This window comes from Erithacus rubecula (genome assembly GCF_903797595.1).
Source record: "Erithacus rubecula genome assembly, chromosome: Z".
Classification (NCBI taxonomy): domain Eukaryota; kingdom Metazoa; phylum Chordata; class Aves; order Passeriformes; family Muscicapidae; genus Erithacus; species Erithacus rubecula.
The window spans coordinates 18,541,674-18,563,620 of NC_136661.1; the positions used below are offsets into that span (position 1 = coordinate 18,541,674).

Here is a 21,947-nt window from a genome sequence, read left to right on the forward strand (position 1 = left end):
TTATCAGTTTTCTACTTATTATTATAACCTGGATTTTCCTACACATACTTGTGATACTGACATTGATCTTCACAATTTTTAAAATGGGAAACAATTATAGATACCATTGCAAAAAATATGGAAAAAAAGTTTTCCTCTCCCAATCAAAAATCAGAAGTTACTCAGCTTTAGTGATGATGAATATTATAATATTATAATATTATTATGATCATTAAAAGAATAAACTTTTTTTTTTTTCCTCTGCAAGTTTAACTGAATATTATGTTTAGTTTGAGGGCAAGACTTGGGAGAGAAATGTAAATTGGCCAGAGCATTCTCACTGCTCCACACTTTTGTCCTGATACTTCATTATTGTGTTTCAGCTTCCCATTATGGCCAGTCTTGCTGGGCTAATGGGGCAGGTGATTTTTGCCTTTCATCTCTGGAAAGGTGGTTGGTCCCTCGGGGCAGCAGGACTGGCAAGCCAAGTGCTCTCCACCCGGCTGCAGCAGACCTGTGCCAGGCTGTAAGAGACTCCCACTGCTTCTGAAATGACAGATGGGACTGTCTTTGATTTATTGCTGTGTTGTGGGTAATTTACCTATAAAGTGTTCTGCTGTCTTGCATTATGGATTAGGTTTCTAGCACTTTTCCACATGAAACTGCAGAGCAAGCTCATTACAATCGCAAACATGTTCATGATGACTGCATAAAATTAGCTGTGAAGGCATGAAGTTATTCCAGAGTCAGATTTTACACACAATCTGCTTTCTTTCCACAGTAATTATCATAGATTTCCACATCAAATAGATTAAAAACAAAAAACCAACCAACCAAATCACAAAAAAACCCAAAACAAACAACAAACCAAACAAAAAAAAACCCAACAAAAAAAAACCAAAACAAAACAAAAAAACCCCCAACCAATAAAACAAACTCTAAGAGAGAGAGAGAGAGAGAAACAAAAACCAAGGAACTAAGTTTTGGGCTTCAAGCTTTCTGTTCAAATACAGCACAAGTTACAAATTTAGCAAGAGGAAATTCTGATTCACAACAGATAGATACAGCTGGTAGCAGCTATCCAAACTGCACTAGAATTACTGTGCTTATGTCTTGTATATGGGCACAAGGAAATAGCAGTCAGTATTTTCTAATACAATATTAGGAGTGAGAAAATAAACCTTTCTGTGATAAATTAGTGTTTTTTTTCCTTTAGCTGGTTAAGGAAGAAGGGAAGAAAGAAGGATTGATTATTTTTATCTTAACTTTTAAATCATAGTTCTTTCCCAACCCCACCCTGTTTCTCAATAATCAAGTAATTAACTTGAATATTATACTATATATATGTTACACTATGCATGTATAGTATGAGAACACAGTCATTTGTATAAATAAAACATGCAATATTTATAAATGCTTTGGAGTGCAGAGGATAGGAGGTGAACAAAACATTTTCTCTGCAAATGAATTTTTTAAAAACCCTTTTGTACTGTTTTCTCTGCTAAATTAGCAGTTTAATCTGAGTGGTTACTAACCTTGAAAAAATATTGCAGCACTAATTCAAGAAACCTTTATTAGAATGGAGAAGCAGTAATTAATATATAAGTAGAATGCTTTTATATCCATTTGTTATTTGTAAAATACACTAGACCTACCTTTTACATTTTCTGCTACCAAAGAGAAAAAAAAAAAAGAGAATAAAACCGTCAGAAAATGTTTTTCTAAATGCTAGTTATTTAAGTATAATAACAGGACTTTTAAAATAAAAATTTGCGCTGTTATGTTTTCACAGGTTGGGGTTAGGAACATGTAATTTTCAGATAAGTATCTATACAATCTCCTTCTAGACAAAATATTTGTTAGTCAGATGCCATTTAATATGGGCAGCACTGGATGCCTGATTCAGGCAAATCTTCTCTTCAGAATTTGATGTATATGTAAAAGTAATTTTATAAAGGTTTGAGGAAAACACTGAGATTTTTTTTTTTTTTTAATGAGAAGTGAGGTCTTTGAGTGTTTCTTATTAGGCATATGAAGGAGCTTGTAACTCGAATTTATGGAGTTAATTCCCCGATATAGGGTACTCCCAATCCTTTCTAATTTTTGGATGTTGTTTTAGGCACAGGCTTTTGTTTCCCCTGATTTAGTAGGGAATGTAAGTAAGAAGGAGGAGTGGGTGATCACCTGGCTGAAGAGCCCCTTTGTCTTTGTTGCTGCTTTATTCCTGCACAGCAGGAGATGTTCAGCCCACGTTTGGGCATCATCAGGCAGCATCAGAAGATGGACGTGGCCCCTCCTCAGCCAGGAGTACACTGACACCAGAGGCAACCTGAAAGGAAAGGAAACCTCAAAGGAAAATGGAGGCAGAGAGCCCCAGAAGATGTGTCAGTGTAATACTGACCTTTCCTGTAGTGGAAAGGCATCTCTGGCTTTTTCCTATGGTATGCCCGCAAGGGAAAAACAGTTTGAAATGGCAGGAGCCAAGAAATATGTGAGGAAGTGAGGATGAAGGAAACAACAGGGGGTAGAGGATGTTGACTTGTTTTAGGGAAGAACTATGATCAACAGAGGAGCTTGTATTAAGGGATTTGTTGATAACTAAGCAGGAACCTCTCACTGGGCAGTCCATGACATTATCTGACAGAAATTAGGAATTTGACACACACTGAATCTCTTGGCAGAGATAGAGACCAGCCTTCTATTTCTACCTATATCCCATCACTTGGAAGAGTAGCTTCTATGTGTGGACAGTGCAAATAAAATAATAGAAGAGAACTGAAGGGAGGATGATAAATGGAATGATTGTCTGGATTGCTGTATCACATTACCCAGTTCAGCCAGGCGGGAAGTTTTGGGTTGCATGAGCAGAGACAAGATAGCATCTGATAATCCCTGCTCCATCAGGTGCAGCTGTAAGGCAGGCAACAGTATTTACTCTTTAAGCAGTTGCTAGAAAAAAATCTGAAAGGAAGTAAATGGACTGGTATAAAAAGAGAGAAAAGATATTCTGAAATGTAATGAACTATATTGGTCCATTGATTTCAAAACAAAGCTATAACAGTCAGAGAGTAACTCTGAATGAAAAGCAATAGCACAATAAAACCAACAGTATATGTAACTCATTAAATGGAAAGATTTTTTATTGCTGAAAGATTGTGGTCTTGACTTGTCTGCAAAATATATAGGAAACAGGCTCTTGCTCTGCAAAAGTTTATGATGTATGTAAGACAGTAGAGAACAGTATAACCATGTAAATAGTCCCAAAACCAGAAATTATTTGGGACACACATAAACCTTAACTCAGCCTTGTTTTTACCTCAGCTTTATTTTCTTTCATAGTTTCTCAGTCTACCAGAACTCCCTCCAGTCCCCATATTTCTTTCTAAGGTAGTCTCTGCATCTGGCAGAGACCATTTGTCCTCTTCTCCCTCAAAACCCACCACAAAACCAGTCTATTTTGTGTGGTTTAGAGAGCTCATCTAAACCTTGCACCATGCTTGCCATGGCAGGAAAATAAAGCTTTCATTTTCCAAATGATTCAGTATCACTTAACATCAAGAAAGTTAGAGCTTCCTGACGAGGGTGCAGTGATGTAATTACATAGAATAATGTGAAAAAGGAGAAAAAAGAGGTGGGGAAAGTGAATAATGGAAGCACTGTGCTGTGGCATATCCATTAATATTAGGTGTAAGCCCCACTGCACGTGGCTTTTAAATTTGCAGTGCAGTTCTGAGCAGAGGAGGGATCAATCAGGCAAGCTGAGAAAATGAGCTGCCTGTCTGCAGAGGCTGAAGACAATTCCTCAGCATGTTATCCTGGATTTCTGCAACACACCAAGGCTAAAGGCAGGAAGTTGCCCAAAACAAAGTTCAACATTATAGCTTACATTTTATGCTATTTCTAACATTCTCTTCCTGGGTGGCTGAGAGAGCCTCTGTTTTAGCCATCAGTTTTTATTAGAAAAAACAGAAGGAAGTGCCAGCTTATATTTGAAGTGGTTGCTGCTTTAGCCTTTAATATCATTAGGTTACCACCTAATTATTAAGTAGTTATTATTATTTATAGTGAGGTTCTTATATAACACTGAAGTTTTAGGGGAAGCAATATTCTGTTTCTGTACATCTCAGGATTTAGCACTGCCCTTGTGCTATATTTCATTATGACTACTCAAAATTTCACTGTCTGTACAGCTTCAAAATTTATCAATTTATTGGGAGGACATTCTGAATCCTTCCAGGTCTTTTTCAGATTAAATTTTAAAAAGAAATACAAATGAAAGGGCATTTCTTTCCTCAGCACCTTGTTACCTGTGTTTTTCACATAGCCTAGGTGTAGCTTTCTGTATTGGGGGTGCACTGTTGTTCCCTTTGCAAGATTTCCCATTCAGTCTACACCAAATATCTCTGGAAGAATAAAAAGGCACCTGGCAATCTTTTATTTATCTACTGCATGTTTTAAGAATTGAAGGGAAAAAAAAAAAAAAGAAAAAAAAAAGCACCCTTTCAAAACCTTTATTTTTTTAAACAAAACCAACCATTTTGCATTGCCTAGCAGGAAGAGCCCTCCTTGTCAGGTCTTCTCATCTTCAGCAGGAGTTCTGCACTGCAGCCTCTCCACCAGGCACCACTGTCAGTGCTGGTAATGCTGCTTGGGGGCTAGTTCAGAATGGAAGTGAATTACCTGCTGGCCCTGATAAACAGCATTCATGGCAGACTATCATACTCACAGACAGTGGTTCTAGAGTGCAAATTGCTTTTCTTGCCCTATTCAAGTCTAAGGTAAATTTTGCTAAAGTTTCAGATGCTGAGCAAAGTGGTCCTAAAATACTTAGGATGTGAAGAAATAAATATGCACTTTATAAATCGTATTCCTTTAAGTAGAAGAAAATATGAGGAATCCTCAGGTATTTAGATTCATTTGTAGAACTGTTTAAGAGCCCTTTTATAGCCTTTTACTCCTTTCATGGTTTTTCCATAGCTTCTTAGAGCTGTTTTGCCTCAAAGTTCTCTTTTTTTCTCCTTTTTGTTCTGGAAGAAGGGGAAAAAGAAAATAAAGGTATTATTTCACAGAAACTCCATTCTTTTTCTTTAACAGTTACAGCTCTGTGACTTCACTTGGAATGAACCCATTTGTACTGAATAAAAGACTTTCCCTAATGTTTCTGCAGAAAGGATCTGCACAGAAATACAGTATCAACATCAGTTTGGGAGTTAAATCTCCACAGAGATTTGGGAAGCAATCCACTGTTACTAAGAACTTTTTGCATTGTTTTGGAGAATTAAAAATAAGACCTACTCTTTATGTAATGTTTGATGCATTTGGGTGGTCAAATGGTTGATGCATTGAACAATGTCTTCATAACCAGAACTGTTACAGGAATCATTAGCCTATTTCTTTGAAGAAAGCTATACATTGCCTTAAAATTTGTTCTTTGCAGAATATTTCATTGGCTTTTCCATCCCTGATAGAGCATGTAGCTCTCATATATACCTCATTTTTATTCTAATTAAAAAATTATCTTAAAGTCATTAAAAATTGAAGGATTTTTTTCCTGTACCTAGTGAATAAGTTCCATAAATCTTGAATATAAAGGAATACATCCTGTTACTCAGTCATTCCTCTGGAATTGTCAGGTCTATAATGATGTTCTTCAGGAGAGTACAAAAGGTTGCTTGGAGTATTGCTTTCCTGCCATGGCTGTTGTTCATCAAAGAAGCCTTCAGATGCCATAAATTTATTTCCCTAAGAATGTCTCTGAAGTGTGTATACTTTAAGACTATAGAAAAGTAATGTAAGGAGAAGAAGATTATGAATGGTTTAGAAGAAGGAATGAGACCAAACAGCTGTGAACATGAATCTGAAGAGCAGTTTGTCAAGGCTGTTGCAGTTATGGTGAAGAATGCAGAATATTGTGTGATACTGTGTGTTACACTCAGTTTTTAGATGAAGCTGGAGACCTGAACATTTTGACAGAGTCTTAGATTATCTGAAAAATAAATTTTAGTTTTCAAGTCTCATTTATAAGTGGAAGGGCTCTGTGTCATGCTACAGTATCTATCTGTATGCTCAAATAAAATATACAAGGTTTCATAGTGCAGATATTAAACAATAGTTCAGAGCAGAGGTTGTCTGGTCTCCTTTAACTCCTATGGGCCTCAAAAAATCTTATTCTGCATTTGTATGACATTGACTCAGGTGTTTACATGTGAAATGCCTACAGGGAGTGGAAGAATTGCAGCCAATAGCTCTGCGTTGGTTTTTCTTCCCCAAAGAAACATCTGCATGAGATGACTCTGTTTTCCACCACCTTAATTCTGTGTAAGTGATTATGCATTCTTGGAAAAGCCAGGTGAAATGTGATCATCCCTATTTTTATCCTTACGAGGAACAAGACAATTTTCTGTCTTATTTTGATACACATGTAACAGACAAATAGAAAAGACACTGAGAGATGCCCTGCCCAGCCTAGAGGACCCATTTCCTCATCGTTAAGACACTGCTGGGAAAAGAGGGAAGGCTGTGTTGGGTCTCTGATCAGAGGTCAGGAGGAGCAATACAACCTTTAACTGAGCAGCTTTGCTTGCTGAAGAATCTCTTTGTTTATCCCTTTAGCTTTGAACAGACCTTCCCACGCATGATAAACTTACTGCTGTGCAAGTATCTTGACACAGAAGAAAAATGTGAAAATGGGGGCATTAAAAAAGCAAATTCTTTCTGATGAATTGGCATTTTTCACTAATTATTACAAAAGGAACTGGGAAGCGATAATTAAGTTTTATCAGAGATAAAATTACCAGGATCAGCAGCTGTATTGTGCCAGTGTTCCTGTCTTGTGTGTGCTGGTGCTGCTACTAGCATAGCTGTTGGCACAACACCAAGCAGATGTAACAATTACACTGTTAATAAAACTTTCTTTCTTCTTCTTTTCATTGCAACTATTAAACAATAGATGCAAAGTTACATAATTTCCACCTAATTACACATTTTTCTATATTACTTTTCTAAATTGCTACTTCAATTTGCTTATTGAAATAACTGGATTTCCTGTGGGTGTGGATGCTCACAACTGAGCCTGCCAATTTAGCTGAAGGCATTGTGGGGCACACAGAATTTAGCATCATGCAATGTTTTATGTGGCAGGATCAATGGGTTGAGGTGAAGCCCATGCCAGAGGAAAGCAGTGCTTCTGATAAGCACTAAACTTAAAAAAACTCCATTGGAATGGAGATGAACTCAAATTCCATCTCCAAAAAACTCACACTGGAGTGGAAATAGGTGACAAGTGCCAGGCATTCAGTGCCCAGGTCCAGATGCTCCAGTCGTGGATCCTGGAGCTGCACAAGCTGCTGCTCGTGCCCAGAACTGAACTGAAGTGACCCTGCAGAGATGAGCTGATCCTTTTTGCTTCCCTAGATGTTCATCTGGGGAATAACTCCTTTTGCCTCCTGATCCTTCCCTCTAGGCTCTTATTTTAATGTATATTCTTTCGTTCTGGCGCAGTAAATTGAAAAAAGGTGAAGAAAAGAAAAAAAAGAAAGAAATTCAAGTTGTTTAAAAGATAAGGAAAATTGTACAACATGGAAGGATAGGTATTAAATTTCAGTTCAAAACTGGCAACTCTAAGGAGGCCATTACAGCATATCTGATATTTTTAAATAAGTTGTCATCTTTTCAGCACCTTTCTCATTAAGAAAGAAAATCATCTTGCTTTAGACTAGATACAGTTTCACCCAGAGGAGCGTGGAGGAGAGATGTTTTTCTTCCTATGCCTTGGGGCCCCAATTGTTGTTTCATTAAATCAGAGTGTTGTCACTGCCTCTCTGCAGAGGAATTGATACTGGTTTTCATGCTGCTTCACTCCCCTTTTTAAAGCACTATAAAGAAAATTTGTGCAAGATAAAGAGCTGTCTAAGAAAACAAATCCTATTCAGAAATCTCCCTATAACTTAATTAATTTCTCAATTGCACTAATTGAAAGGAACAATAATAAGAGATTGTGTATTTTGTGGCAGTTGAAAGGAAATGTTTAATTACTGCTTGTAAGTAAAATGACAGTTTAAAGCATTCTTGTAAGCAACAGTACTCTTTGGGGGGTAATTAGTGAAAAATAGATGGTAAACAGATGATAGCTTTTAGGCTAAACAAATCACTTCAGTTCCATCTCATGATAAAGAACTATAAAAATTAACTTACTGTTAACATACCATTCAGTACTTATACTTAAGTTTTATTTTGACCTGTGTTTGATTCTAAACAGTTTTTTTCTTTATGTGCAAATATCTGTATGATTAAAAAAGTAGAAGTAAAGAAAGCAGATTGTAGAAATATCTCTTGAGCCCTAATAAATTCAGCTTTCAGTAACTGTGGGATGGACAGCTGAGCTTATTACTTTGCCAGTACCAAAAAAATATTACCAAATCTTTGACTGGCATGTGCACAGCTTGTGTCTTCTCCAAATGCAGCCAGATCTCTGGTTGTTTAAGAGCCATCTGGGCTTACTCATTTTGGAGTTATCATCACAGGTAATCATCCTGTGAGTTAAAGTTAGTGCTAACTTCAGGTCTGACTGAGTATTTGATTAGAGAGTGTCCTTAGGTGGTCAGGTAAAACATTCTGCTGGCTCATGAAATAGCCATTGTGTGCCAGAAGACCACACATAAACAAGAAGTGTCTCTGAAATGGAAATATCTTTTTTTTCCAGTGTGGCTGGGGAAATATGCAAGAGAAGGACAGGAATTGGAGTCTTGTCCTCATATGAAGCATGGAGATATTTCAACACACAAAACCTTCCTTCCTTTCACCAGCAATACCAGTCAGAGAAGGGATGAAAAGGAATATAAAAGTATGGACTATACAAACACCAAACTTAGAGTAACCCTCGCCAGGGGCACAGCAGTGTTTCCTGATTCCTGGTTGAATTTCCATTAGAGAGCAAGAGACCCTATGGCCAAGTGCCTGAAAACTGGCTGAAGCCCTCTAGCACACATGAAGGAGTAGCCTAAAGAGATTATTTTTAATATTAGGACAGAATGAACAAGTCCACTCCTGCACATGTGAAAAAGCTGCTCTGTGTAAGAGAATGAGCACTCCAAAGTGTTTCTTTAACTGCAAGTCAAGGCACACAAACAGTTGGTTTGGACTGTGAGGCTGACAGTGACTGCAGAGAACAGATAATAACTTTGGAGACCTTATATCATCCAGATGACAGGCTCATTAAATAGCATGGTTTGCAGTATCAGACAGAGAAGGAAGCATCTAACAATATCCTGCAGTAGCTACAGACCTTCCCCAGATTCCCACAGTCAAACAGTGGCAGGGCTGGAAATGTGGGTTGCCCATCTTTTTTAGCAGGAATACTGGTTTTGCCTCATGTACACCACTGTGTGTCAGGAGTAAGGACATAAAGAAGTGAAAAATACCAGGTTTTCACAATGTGTCAAGAAAAATTGAAAATTTGTTAAATAGTCATTAATAAATATAAGCTATACAATTCTCCTTCCTTTCCCATTAATCTGCAACTTAATGTCTTTTATCATTATTTTAACATAGAACCCACTTATGATGTTAGATTGGAAGTTCCTGCAACAGAGAAAAGTATAGACTGGTGTCTATGATTATCTAATATTATTCAAATTCTTCCTGGGAGAAGCCTCAGGGTTTGGGGTTTTTTTCTTCTAGACATTATTTTTACTTATACAGATCAGATTATTCATTTAGCAAACTGAAGCAATATCATGTGATATTCAGACACCCAACTGTGCACTCAGCTAGGGAGCTGACACTATTGAATCAGTATTCAATTGAGTTGAGATGGTTTTAGAAGATTATAAACAATCTAGTACCTAAAATTTTTCAAATGATTGAGTGAAAAAGCAAATTCATTCACTATTTTATATAAGAGATAGAAAGATACCATACAAAGGGGGATATGTGCCATATGAAATGACACATTCTTTTGAGGGGGAATAATGTAATTTATAGACATCATTTTAACAGCATTGAGTAATAGAATAAAGTTTAATTGAAACAGCTTATAAAGTGTTTTAGCAAAATAGTTCTCTGAAAGTACACAATGTTTAATTTCAAAATAGGATCTTTAAATGGAAATTATTTCTTTCTGGGGTCTTTGTACAGTGTTTTGCAAATCTTCCTCCTTTATTCTTAAAAAGTATATTTTGCTGAAAGATTGTTTTTTAAAAGTGATATTAATTCTACTTCATATGGAGAAAAACTGTTCTCCTTTATAATTTTTCAGTAGTCATTCATTGCACTTGCAAAAAGAAATTTCAAGCAATGAAATATAGATATGATGCTTAAAAATTAATTGCCTGTGAATTTTCAGTCAGATGAAACTTCAGTTTGTTTTTTTTTTAAATTTCTTCCTAAATGTAATTTCAGTGAAGAGACAACACTCAGCTGAATGCGAAATGTAAGTGTAGTAGACATTTCTGAGAACTGTAAACCAGAAATTTTTTTTTATGTTTAATGCTTAAATAGAAATTGAAGTTTTCTGAATATTTATTAGTTTGTGCAATTCCCTGATTGTTAGCTTTCCAAGTTTACCATGCATTTGAATAATTTTGAGAAAGAAGCAGAAAACCTCTCTTGCCTTTAATATGGCAAAGCTTCTCCCCTTCTGCAATTTGCAGATGTGATCATTGTTCAGTTCTGTCCCTGTCCATATAACTCAGCTGTCTGTGGAGCTGAGCATTGCTGCTGCTTGAGAGGGAGGCAGATATTTGTAATAAAAAGCACACTTTCCACAGAGAAAAATTTTTCATTAAAACCATTAATTTTTATGCACTCCAAGAAAATTATTTCTTCATTTAAAATAAACAAACACCTCAACATAATGTTGCTTTACCTTATAAAATTTTGGGTTTTGTTTTGGGTAGCCCCAATGTTACACTCTGTTTGGTTTCACAGTTGCAAATGCCATCCCTCCTGTTCTGTGTCATGGGATCCCTCTTGAACCTTCCCTCCTTTCCTCAAAGTTCAGCTGTCCTCCTTGAACAAACCCATCTTCTGCAGAGAAATGAGAGGCCTAAAACTCCATGAATATGCAAATTGTTAAACTGAGTGTTTATGTGCTTTGAAACAATTCCCTGAGCCTTTCCCCCATCCTCGCCCCAGTCCTTCTGAACTACTTCAGAAAGATTTTCTGCCTTTCCTTCACTGGAAAATAAATAAAAATCTGTAATCAGAAAATAAAACCTTGAGCTCAGCAAAGTGAAGGACAAGAGACAAGTCAAATCTGCTCAGTTCCTTCAGTTTGTTTCAAGGCCTTATAGCACAATAGCACAGAGAAAAAGGACTTTGATATCAATAATTTCTGAGGTGTAAATCAGTAAGCTGTCATAGACATTAAAAATACTGGAAAATTGTTTTTTTAATGTTTATAGAAACAATCTACCACTAAAAAGCTATTAGAATACTGTAAAAGTATTTGGGCTGTCCAGTTCATTCAATGTTTGTTTGAAAAATCTGTTAAGATCAGTTGTTTCTTAAAATGCTGTCACTCACCCAAATCATGGGTTCAATCCATACTAAAAACTTCTAAAGGCAGAAATGTTTTAATTTTTTTTTTTATTATTATTATTATTTTTTTTTAAATTATTATTATTTTTTAATTAGAATGCAGTCCTTTATGCATCAGACCATTCTGCAGTTTGGTGCATTTTGTCAGTTTTATTTACTGATGTGTTGGCATACCAATTACTTTTCCCATACTTCAACCCATGGCCAGCCACATTTATTGCCCTTCAATACATAGCACTCACTTGTTTTTTTTTCTATTAGAAATCTCAAATACATGGCAGAAGGGGTTGTAGCTAGACAATCTTTAAGATCCCCTTCCAACCTAAACCATTCTGTGAGTCTATAAAAACCCTCACCTGTCATTTTGTAACTCAGGATTCAGCAGTTCCTTCCTGTAACATTCACTTTCTTCCTTTAAGGAAAAATTGTAGAAGCACAGTTGTAAGGGTGAATAATCCAACCTGAAAGTTCAGCTGGATTTGTTGGACCATTTATATGTATTGCTATAGAAAAATTCATTTAAACAAATGAGTTTTTGAATGGGGTTAATAACCCCCTGGTACATTAGAGACAGTAAGGATAACTGGTTTAAAATAGGGAATTAGAGAAAGCTAAACCAAGGTATCCAATTTTTGTGGTCAGTCACAGTTTTCAAGTTTTTGAATGGGGTTAATAACCCCCTGGTACATTAGAGACAGTAAGGATAACTGGTTTAAAATAGGGAATTAGAGAAAGCTAAACCAAGGTATCCAATTTTTGTGGTCAGTCACAGTTTTCAAGACTGTTTAGCCGAGAAAGAGAACAGTCTTAATTTTATAATTCTGAAAGATTCTGTTCAAAGTTCAGTTTTGGTGATAGTCATATTTGCTGCCTTTAGATTTGCTTGGTTTTTTGAACATAGTAGTTGATGAGAATTTACAAATATGAAAATCATTTCTGTATTAGGATGTACAGGAGGTTTCTGGGATCTCTTCTCTGTAGATGTTTGCCATGTAGACCATAACATGTCACCTACACAAAACTGATTTGCTTTAGGTTATGTAGACCTCATTCTTCTCCCACAAGCAAATCTGGTGAAGGACAGCAATTCTCTTTGCTATCTCAAGTGCTACTGCCAGTCCACACCCTAGTTTGGTTATTTTGGCTCAAAAGCAAGTTTCTGAGATACCAAGGTGGAATGAGAGGACGTAGTCTCAACCTTTGCCACAGGAGTTTCAGGTTGGACTTTGGGAGAAATTTCTTCATAGGAAAGGTGATTAAACATTGGAATGGGCTGGTGCCCAATTAGTTGGTGGAATCACTGTTCCTGGTGGTGTTTAAGGACGTGGCACTCAGTGCCATGGTCTGGTTGACATTGTGGTGTTCAGTCATAGGTTGGACTTGATGATCCCAGAGGTCTTTTCCAACCTAATTGATTTGTGATTGTGTGGTAGAAAAATACCTAAAGGCATGATGTTGCCATTAGGCTTGTGCTAAACAATGATTTGGTAGGTGTAAAGGTTGGTTAGGATGGTAAAAAGCTTCAGATGCTAGTATTACAGAAAGATTAACATAGAATGAAGGGATGAAGTAATTGAAGTAAAAGTAAATGAAGTAATAGTAAGTAAGATGAAATTCAGAAACTCAGAATCCAAGGATTCAGGTACTAGTACAAGCTGCTCTTACAGATTGGGAGGTGAAGAGCACAGCAAGTGTAAGTGGCAAGGAGAAAATGAGAAATCTGATTGCTGAAGCTGCTCATAAAATAGCTGCAAACAACATTTTCAATGTGTCTTGGTTTTCCAATAGGTGGGAAAGAAATCAGTATGAACTACAAACAGGTGATACTCCCTCTAAAATACTATGTACTGCTCTAGTAATTGCAGTTGGATAAAAATGGACTCAAACTAGAGCAGATGAAAGCAAAGAGTGCCAGAAGAGCTCTGAATAAAATTGCTGTGGTCTGAACAAAAAGCAGAATTGACTATCTGCATGAGGCTGGGAAGAGGCACAATTCACTATAAACACTCCAGAGAGATATACTAAGAGACAGAATATTTTGAAACTGCCAGATAATTTTTTACTAACCTTAGTTGTTTTAAACTGCAACTGAATGTATTTAGACCAAAATTTAAAACAGGTTTCAGAACAATATGTACTACTGCTGAAATTGAAACAGTAAGTTTGTTATTTAGAAAGGCTTCTTCTTATTAAATTCCCCCTCGTCTTTCTACTCCTACTCAGTATGTGAAATCTTCTGCATATTTTAATGCTACATAGATTCTTCTTTCATACATGGTACACAAATATTTTCAATCCATTTGAAGAGTACTGATAGATCTGTTGCATCTAAATTGTGGGACAGAACTTCCTAGATTCTGCCGAAGGATTTCACAAATGATCTTTTCTTTTTTTTACATTTGCAATCAGCATATATATATTTTTTTTCCTCACATTTCATTGAACTTTTTATTTGTAAGGATAGGGCTTTGGCTATGAATCTCAATAAAATGCTGTTTAAAGTTGCTCAGTTTTTTTTGGGAAACTTTCTTAGAAGTGAAGCTCTATTGCTGAGGAAAAAAATATTGTTTGAAGTGCAAAAGGCCTATTGTTCAAGCTAGACTTTCAAATGATGGTGCAGAGACCTAGGTTCTTTGAAAAACTAGCCAGTTATGGAAGTTGTTCAGTTGTTACTTCGGAAAAATCTGACTGGCACTTGTGCTTGAAAAGTATTCAGGTAGTTGAGGTGGCACCAGTTCCAGGTACATGAAAGTAATTAGTTTCATGTTTTTTAACTGATACTATTCATGCCTTTCAAATATTTATATCTTTATTGTATCACAGACAGAATGCTGAGCTGTAAAGATTATTAGTACTGCAAGAAATTTTTCAGCTAAAAAAGTCAACTAGTCAATTACGAAACTTTATGAAGAAAGGATCTAGTGGCCTCAGCATATATACTAAAATATCTTATTAACAATCAACATTCTGTTTTACTTGTTTCATTGGGTTTTTTTCTGTATTGGGACTTAACTTTATATTAATGTTAAAATATTTTCCCTGCTTCAATTGCGAATTGTTATGTACAACATGTCCTTCCTCTCCTTTGCCTTTATCCACACCTATTTTTTTTTAAGGGCAACTGTACTTCCTAACCAATTCCATTATGGACCCCATACAGCTGATATCATACTCTTCACCTTTTGCTGGAGAAGGCCATTAGCAGAATTTTGCTACATACAAAGAGCTCGTGAATAAGATTATGTCTGAAACAACAAGATTCAATTATTACTGGGTGGTGCTTTGTATTAAAATATGTGGAATGTTATTTGGAAACTTTGAAATCCACTTTGCTGTTACCTATTTCAGTAATTTTGTAGCATGTTGTGGGCATTTTAATTTCTTTGATGAATACAAAACAGATATAAATTACTGAAATTGTGGCAGTGCAATATATAAATCACATTGATATACATATTCATTTTAGGACAAACAATTCAATATTAATTAAAAAAAACATAGCTGTTGAGTGGCCAGCAACACATTATTTACTCCATTCAATGGTATTGAAAATACCAGGATAAATATTTGTAACATTTGTTATATTTGTTATGGCACATCCCTTTAGATGTGCACATTTGGAGTCCCTCACTAAAAAAGTCTTTACTGGAAAATCAAGAGTTACCTGCAGGAGCAAGGATGAAAAGGCAATTAGAAATTACAAACAGGGGGCTAGCAGAGTCTTTTGTGTTTGAATGTAGCCTGATGCTTCTCATATGAGATCCACAAATCCAGAAATAAAAGAAAAATAAAGAAAGTCAATCTTGAGGGGACTTACTGAAACTTGAGGGGACTTTATTCTGAAAGTTTTTTTTCATAAATTCAATAAATACCAGAGGTGTTTTTATGAATGTGGGATTAAGACATCTACTTTCTGAATAAACAAAAACAAACAAGGAAGAAAAGAAAATAAAGTAGCAAAAATTCCACTCCAAAACAAACATCAAGCAAAAAAAAAATTTAAATCTGAAGGGGAAAAGATAGAGGATGCAATGTAATGAGAAGAGTTATTAGAAAGCAATATTTTTTTCACATAGTAAAGTGCAGGTTCAAATATGTGTAGCTCAGGATTGGTTACAGCCATTTTTAATATGATTAAAGATCATTTTTTACCAAAATTTAAATTAACTGACAATTTTATCCACTTGAGATCTACAATTATATTTAGAAAAATCAAGAAGCTACTGAATTATCAGGTTTTTTTTCAAGATATTAGAAACATTAATGAAAAATTTTAAATCTTTTTTACCTTTTATCTTTTCCAGAAAATATTTCAGTTCTCTTAAGCTATTTGCATTTTTGTAATGCATAAAAAAGCTCCAGGAATAAAACCCGGTATAATTTCATAAAGTGAAAAATACCTTTATTTCTAACCATTATTGGTATTTGTAGTATCCACAAAGAAAATACTCTTCAAAATTCATTTAGACAAATTCCTGTTTTATTACATAAAATTAACAAGACCGTGTTAATCTTGCACTCTTTGTATCTTCATTTCAGCATGGGTTTTTTGCAACTGGCATGTGGCACTCCACAGTGGCAACTCATGTAGAATGCCAACATTATTCTGTGGAATTGAAAAAGTAATTATTTCTTGTGCTGAGTTAATGAAAGATATCAGTTACTGAACAAGAGGGCAACTTAAACTTGTTTTGAGGTAATGTGAACAGAACGTCAAGAAGGGAGTAGCAGAACAGTGAATGATGCAGAAAATGAGCCAAAATCACACACTGAGAAATATTAGGAAAATATTGATTAAAGAGCTAGTGATAGTATACTACCCACTCACAGGCTCAGAAATTTAGATATGAAAAACCTTGATATTGTATTAGGTGGTTAAAAACTTCTGGGAATTGTGGACTACTTTTAATTTCTTCATGGATTTTTAAAGAAAAGGTTGTTAATATTCAGCTATGCCTATTGTTCTATGTATTACTAATTTGAAAACACTTTGAGACACACCAGTGACAAGCAGTACATTCCTACTAGTTTTATATTTTTCTTTTTCCCCAAAATTCTCATGTGTAAGCATAAATCTTGTTAAAGAAAAGAGCTTGCTGGTGCAGGAGAAAGCCCCCATTCAAGTAACAGCACTAATGAAAGGCAGCAGTGGAAATTGCTGCCCAAGCAATTTCCTTGTAGCTTGAATTTTCTCTATTTCAAGGTCATTTTGGTATAAAAGTCATTTGCAGCTTGCTTGCAATATGCATCAGAACGAATGTATTTCTTTTATTAGCAAGGATTATTCATTATTAGTGTTACTTAAGCACATTTGTGTGTGAATAAGATTGTGTAGAGGGAGCAGCCTCTGTCCTAGGGGCCATGGTGATGTCTGGTTCCAGCCAAGGTATGGAAAATTTTCTTCATACCAGAACAGAAACTAATGGCAAGCATGCAAATTTAAACCACACACCTAAAGGGTGTGGGTGAAGAATTGTTACTGCAGAGGGGCAAAATGACTGTGCAGGGGTTGAATCATCCTAATATATTCATAATACATTGTTAAATAGTCCCATGCAAAATTACTTTCCTCGTATTTTTGGAATTTATGTTGTACACATGGCCTCATCTAATCTTTTGCCACTTTGCAAAGCTAAAGCTAATTTCAACTCCAGAAGATAGAATAGTCTTCAACTATAAAAGTTAAAGGATATGTGCTGCAGTTCACAAAGAGGGCATGTGCATTGTACATTTGATTAATTGTTCTACAGAGGTGCCAATCCTAATTAGGACTTCATTGGCTTTTCCATTGAAAGCAGTTTAAATTTCCTAATTAAGCATGAAATAACTAACAAAAAATAAATTAAGACTGTTTACATACATGAATCAAGTTTCTGCCAAGTTTTAACTCACCTTTTAGCCTGAGATTGGATTTATCTTTCTCTGCCTCAGTGCCTTATCCTTCTCAGCTGAGACAAGGATGGAGGCTGTGAGGGGCAAAAATCTTATTCTGGTGAATTTGTCCTTTCACACTTTAGACAACTTGTCCTTTTTGTGGGTCTCAGATTATCATGTAGTTTAGTACAGTACAACTATGACAATGTTAATTCGGGACTTTATTTATTTTCTGAGAATTACATTATCCAAAAAACAGTTCTGAAAAAGGGAAACAACAACAACAAAAACAACAAAAAACCACCTAGCAAGACAAACAACAAACTCCAAGAATATAGGGCAGAGGACTAGTAAAAACAAAGAAACAAAATGTGCAGGGTAAATGAAGTGAGCTCTTCTTAGTCTTCTGGATCCTGGTATCTTTCTTTTCCTTTATTTTATATTTCCTGATCCCACACCTGTTTTTCTAGTTTACCTTTCTCTTCTCTTCATCTCTTTTGAGGAGTGTTTTCTACTTCATTATCTCCACAGGTTTTAAGTCCATAAGCATACTCAAAATTAATATGTTGCTTAGTAATACAACATAGCCAGTTTCTAAAATTTCACACCTTCAGCTCTCCCCAAATGCAATGCTACAGACTAAACACTGTGTACAGCTTTCCTGTCTACTGTATGAGCTAAAAATTGTGTTGGTGTATTTTTGCAGCTCCTGTACAGCTGGGAATTTAGAAATGTGTGAGAAGTATGAGGGTTTGGCTTCTAAACCTTATATATTCATGTGGATATTAGCATTTCTGCTAAAGGTAGTTTCTGTAATTTATAGAGATGCTGTCATGTGAGTAATATTACATTAATTAATATTTGTGTGAGGGTTTTCTGACATGTGAAAAAATGCTGTGTTTATAAAATATGTAAAACTTAAGTGGACACATGAAGGAATTTGTATTTTGTAGGTGCTTTTAGACAGCAAAAATTTGAGGCTTTTTTCCTTATTTTTTTTATCCTGACAGTACAAACAAGTGGAGCAGTACATGTCATTCCACAAGTTACCTGCTGAAATGCGCCAGAAGATCCATGATTACTACGAGCATCGCTACCAAGGCAAGATCTTTGATGAAGAAAATATTTTGAATGAGCTCAATGATCCTCTCAGGGAGGTAAGATTAAAGTATTTGAATAGCTCTTCAAGCTGTGGAAAAAAAAAAAACTTGTCTTTGCTGTTCCTGTGCTTAAATAAATGCTCTTTCCATTCTATAACATTTCATGTTCTTTACCATAGTCAATGAATGACCAGGATGATTAAATTTCTACTAGGTTGGCACAAAGAAATAAGCAGATCTACAGTCTATTCAGGACCAGTCTGTCAATCACTGCCACATAAAAATGTCAGAGGGTAAAATCCTGTCAAAGAGTAAAACTACACACTTATTGTTGTCTGAAAATCCTGTTTTTCTGCCATTTTTTAAAACAGAGAGTGGGTGGACTAAATGATCCTGGATTAAATTATTTTTCTACTCTTCCTAATTGCTAGCCACACATCCATCCAGATTAAACCACCAAAAGTCACCACAAAGGGAAAATTACTTTCTTCCATTTTGCAAAGCAGCATGCTTGGTAAAGGTGGTCTTCACTTGAGATGAGGAAGCTGAAATATTATATATACAAGCCATTAAAAAAAATCTCTTTTTGTTGAAACTATAGTCTGCATTTCAGTTTTAGAGGTTATGCTGTGCTGTGATATGTGATGTGTGCAAGCAGTTGGAATTTTCTTTGCTAGTGTAGGATGAGGATGATGTTCATCTTGTGGTGGCAGAATTAGCTGCTTAATGGGAATATAAACCAAGTATCTTCTGTTGGTTGTGCTCATGCCTGACCTGCTCAAGGATGTTGGCTGATATCCTCGAGTGAAAGGAGAGGAACTAACCCAGAGAAGAACCAAGCTGAAAAACTCAGAGAGAAGAGAGCATAAACAGGGAAAAAGAAAAGAAACAAGAGAAGTAAGGGTGGAGCAGTGATAAAATCTGTGTAATCTTCAGTGCTACAAGTAATGCCTTTTAATATCCTCTGCTTTTGGAGGAGTGGTGCTGATTATGTGTATATATAGATGTGGCTATGTATAATGTACACATAACATCCAGCAGCATAACATCTGTACTTTTGGAAAGATAGATGATGGCTGGTCAGGTTTTTTTCAAGTTTTGAGGCATAAAGAGAGAATAGGTCGGTGGTGAATTGTCTGTACTACTGAATACTCTGCTTTGCTGGGAAGGGAAAACATGACATACAATCCATTGCCAAATTCAATCAAGTTCCATATTTAAAATAGTCATAAAGAAACAAAGCCTTGCCAAGTCACAGCTTATCCACATCTCTGTAGTGAAAGTCCCATATTAGCATCTCTCCTACAAACTCCCAAATGGCAATGACTAGTGCTGCCCAAAATTGTTGGTCTTTGCTAGATGCTTGAAGTCAAAATCAGGCCAAACCATGATTGTTCTAACAATTTAATTGCCCATGACTGAGTTCCAGAGGAATTCCCTCACAAAGGCATAGTCTGAGGCCTTTCTTTATATTTTGAGTTTGTGCTTTGGAATGCAGGTAGAGAGCCCTGGCTTCTTCATTGCCACATTTACACTGTGGCTCCCCTCTCTAGGTTTTGAAATGTAAAGAGGAGAATGTACTACAAAAATCTGCCTTGTGGGACAGGAAAATATGGGAATTCTCCCTAGACTACAGTGGCAGCCAAAACGTGAATCTTGGCCACTATGGAGCTTGTGTTTTGTTAAGAGAACAGAAGCATGTACAGACACATCAGTCACTGAGATCAGACACAGTTTCATCTGTTTCCACTTCTAAAGAAAGCATTTCTCCAAAAGTAAACCCTAATATCCTTCCTTTGCAGAACACTATTTGCTAACAATTTGAAATTGCAGCACCCTTATTACTTGTGTTTTCCACTTTCTCTGCTTCCCTTCTTGTTTCATTCCTTCCACCCTCCTTCCCCTAGCCCTGTCCCCTTTCCCTCTTTTTTTTTCATGCAGCTTAGAAGTAGAAAGGCAAATTTGGTCAACCATAAAAAACAAAAAGCACTTCTGGTGAGAGATCAAGCATGGAAAATTTCAAAAATTAATGAGCACCTAAAAACATGAAGGAAGAATAAAATTTCATGGAAGGAGTGGCTTGCTGATTTTGCTATGGTTATGCTGTACTTAGCAGGTTTTATTTGTTCTCTTAATTATATAACAAAAAATTAGCTAAAATCTGGTTGCACACTGCCCTGCTGAAAACACAAAAGTGTTCTAGAGAAAGGTCAAAAAAAAAAAGAAAGAGAAAAATTAGGAACTGGTAACTGGCAGTGCCAGAGCAGGTTTCTCAATGAATCAATCCAAATTTCCATGGCAGCTTATGCACTGTGGCCTGAAAACATCACTTAAGTATTTTGCTTAGTTAATAACTTCAAATTCCGTTTTAGGTACCACTTCAGTATGTGCAGTTTAGTAGTGCAGGGAGTGTGTTTTTGATGTAAGTAATGGATAATAAATTGGAGTCTTTTAAAGGTGGACCACAGTTGTTCATATATTGGATGGACTTTATCATCTTACATGCCAATAACTGCACAATGCTATAATAGGTAATAACACAGGTACCCTGGCTGCATCACTGAAGAATAAATATTTACTGCATTTCTTAAGTTTTTAACTAATCCTACATTTGATTATACTTGGAATTTAGCATAAAGTAAACATTCAGAAACTCTACAGGACATACTTAGCTTGATGAAACTAGCTTCTGACAAAGACACTAATCTGAAACCATTATTTCCTCACTTGGAGTAAGCAGAACAAAAGAAACCATACTAACTTCTGTGTAATTATAGCACTGTGAAATGTTACAAAAAAATGCAGGATTTTCACTATTTCTTCTTCTCAGCCATTCAAATTTACTGTGTAGGCTGAAATTTTCCACAGCTATGCTTTCTTTAAGAATGATGACCTTTTTTGTCTAGGTTTTAAAATTTTGGGCTTTTTTAGGAAGGAAAATAATTATGCATTATACAAATGATCATTCAACCATTTAAAATAAGTAAAGTACATAGAATTAGCAGCAAAAGTCTAGTATGAAAATAATTCTTACATGATACATTCTAGTAATAAAGCTGCATATGATTATAGAATCATAGAATCATAGAATATGCTGGGTTGGAAGGGACTCATTAGGGTCATTGAGACCAACCCCTGGCCCTGCACAGCACCATCCCCAAGAGTCACATCACGTACATGAGAGCATTGTCCAAATGCTTCTTAAACTCTGTCAGGCTGGTGCTGTGACCACTGCCCTGCAGAGCCTGTTCCAATGCTCAACCACCCTCTGGGTGAAAAACTTTTTTCTAATAGTCAGCCTTTTCCTAACCCTCCCCTGATATAACTTCAGGCCATTCATTCCCTTGGTCACACGGAGATCAGTGCCTGCCCCTCCTCTGCCCCTCACAGGGAAATTGTAACTGCAGTGAGTGTCCCCTGGGGCTGAACAGACCCAGTGCCCTCAGCCACTCCTGA

General features: G+C 36.1%; 1 protein-coding gene across 1 annotated transcript in view; it reads left to right on the forward strand.

The window, feature by feature from the left end:
* HCN1 (hyperpolarization activated cyclic nucleotide gated potassium channel 1) overlaps positions 1 to 21,947 on the forward strand; it is a 190,080-nt gene that overhangs the window by 127,462 nt on the left and 40,671 nt on the right. The window contains exon 5 of the mRNA XM_079330692.1: positions 18,402 to 18,548. Within this exon, the coding sequence (XP_079186818.1) occupies positions 18,402 to 18,548 (147 nt within the window). The remainder of the gene's footprint in view (positions 1 to 18,401; positions 18,549 to 21,947) is intronic.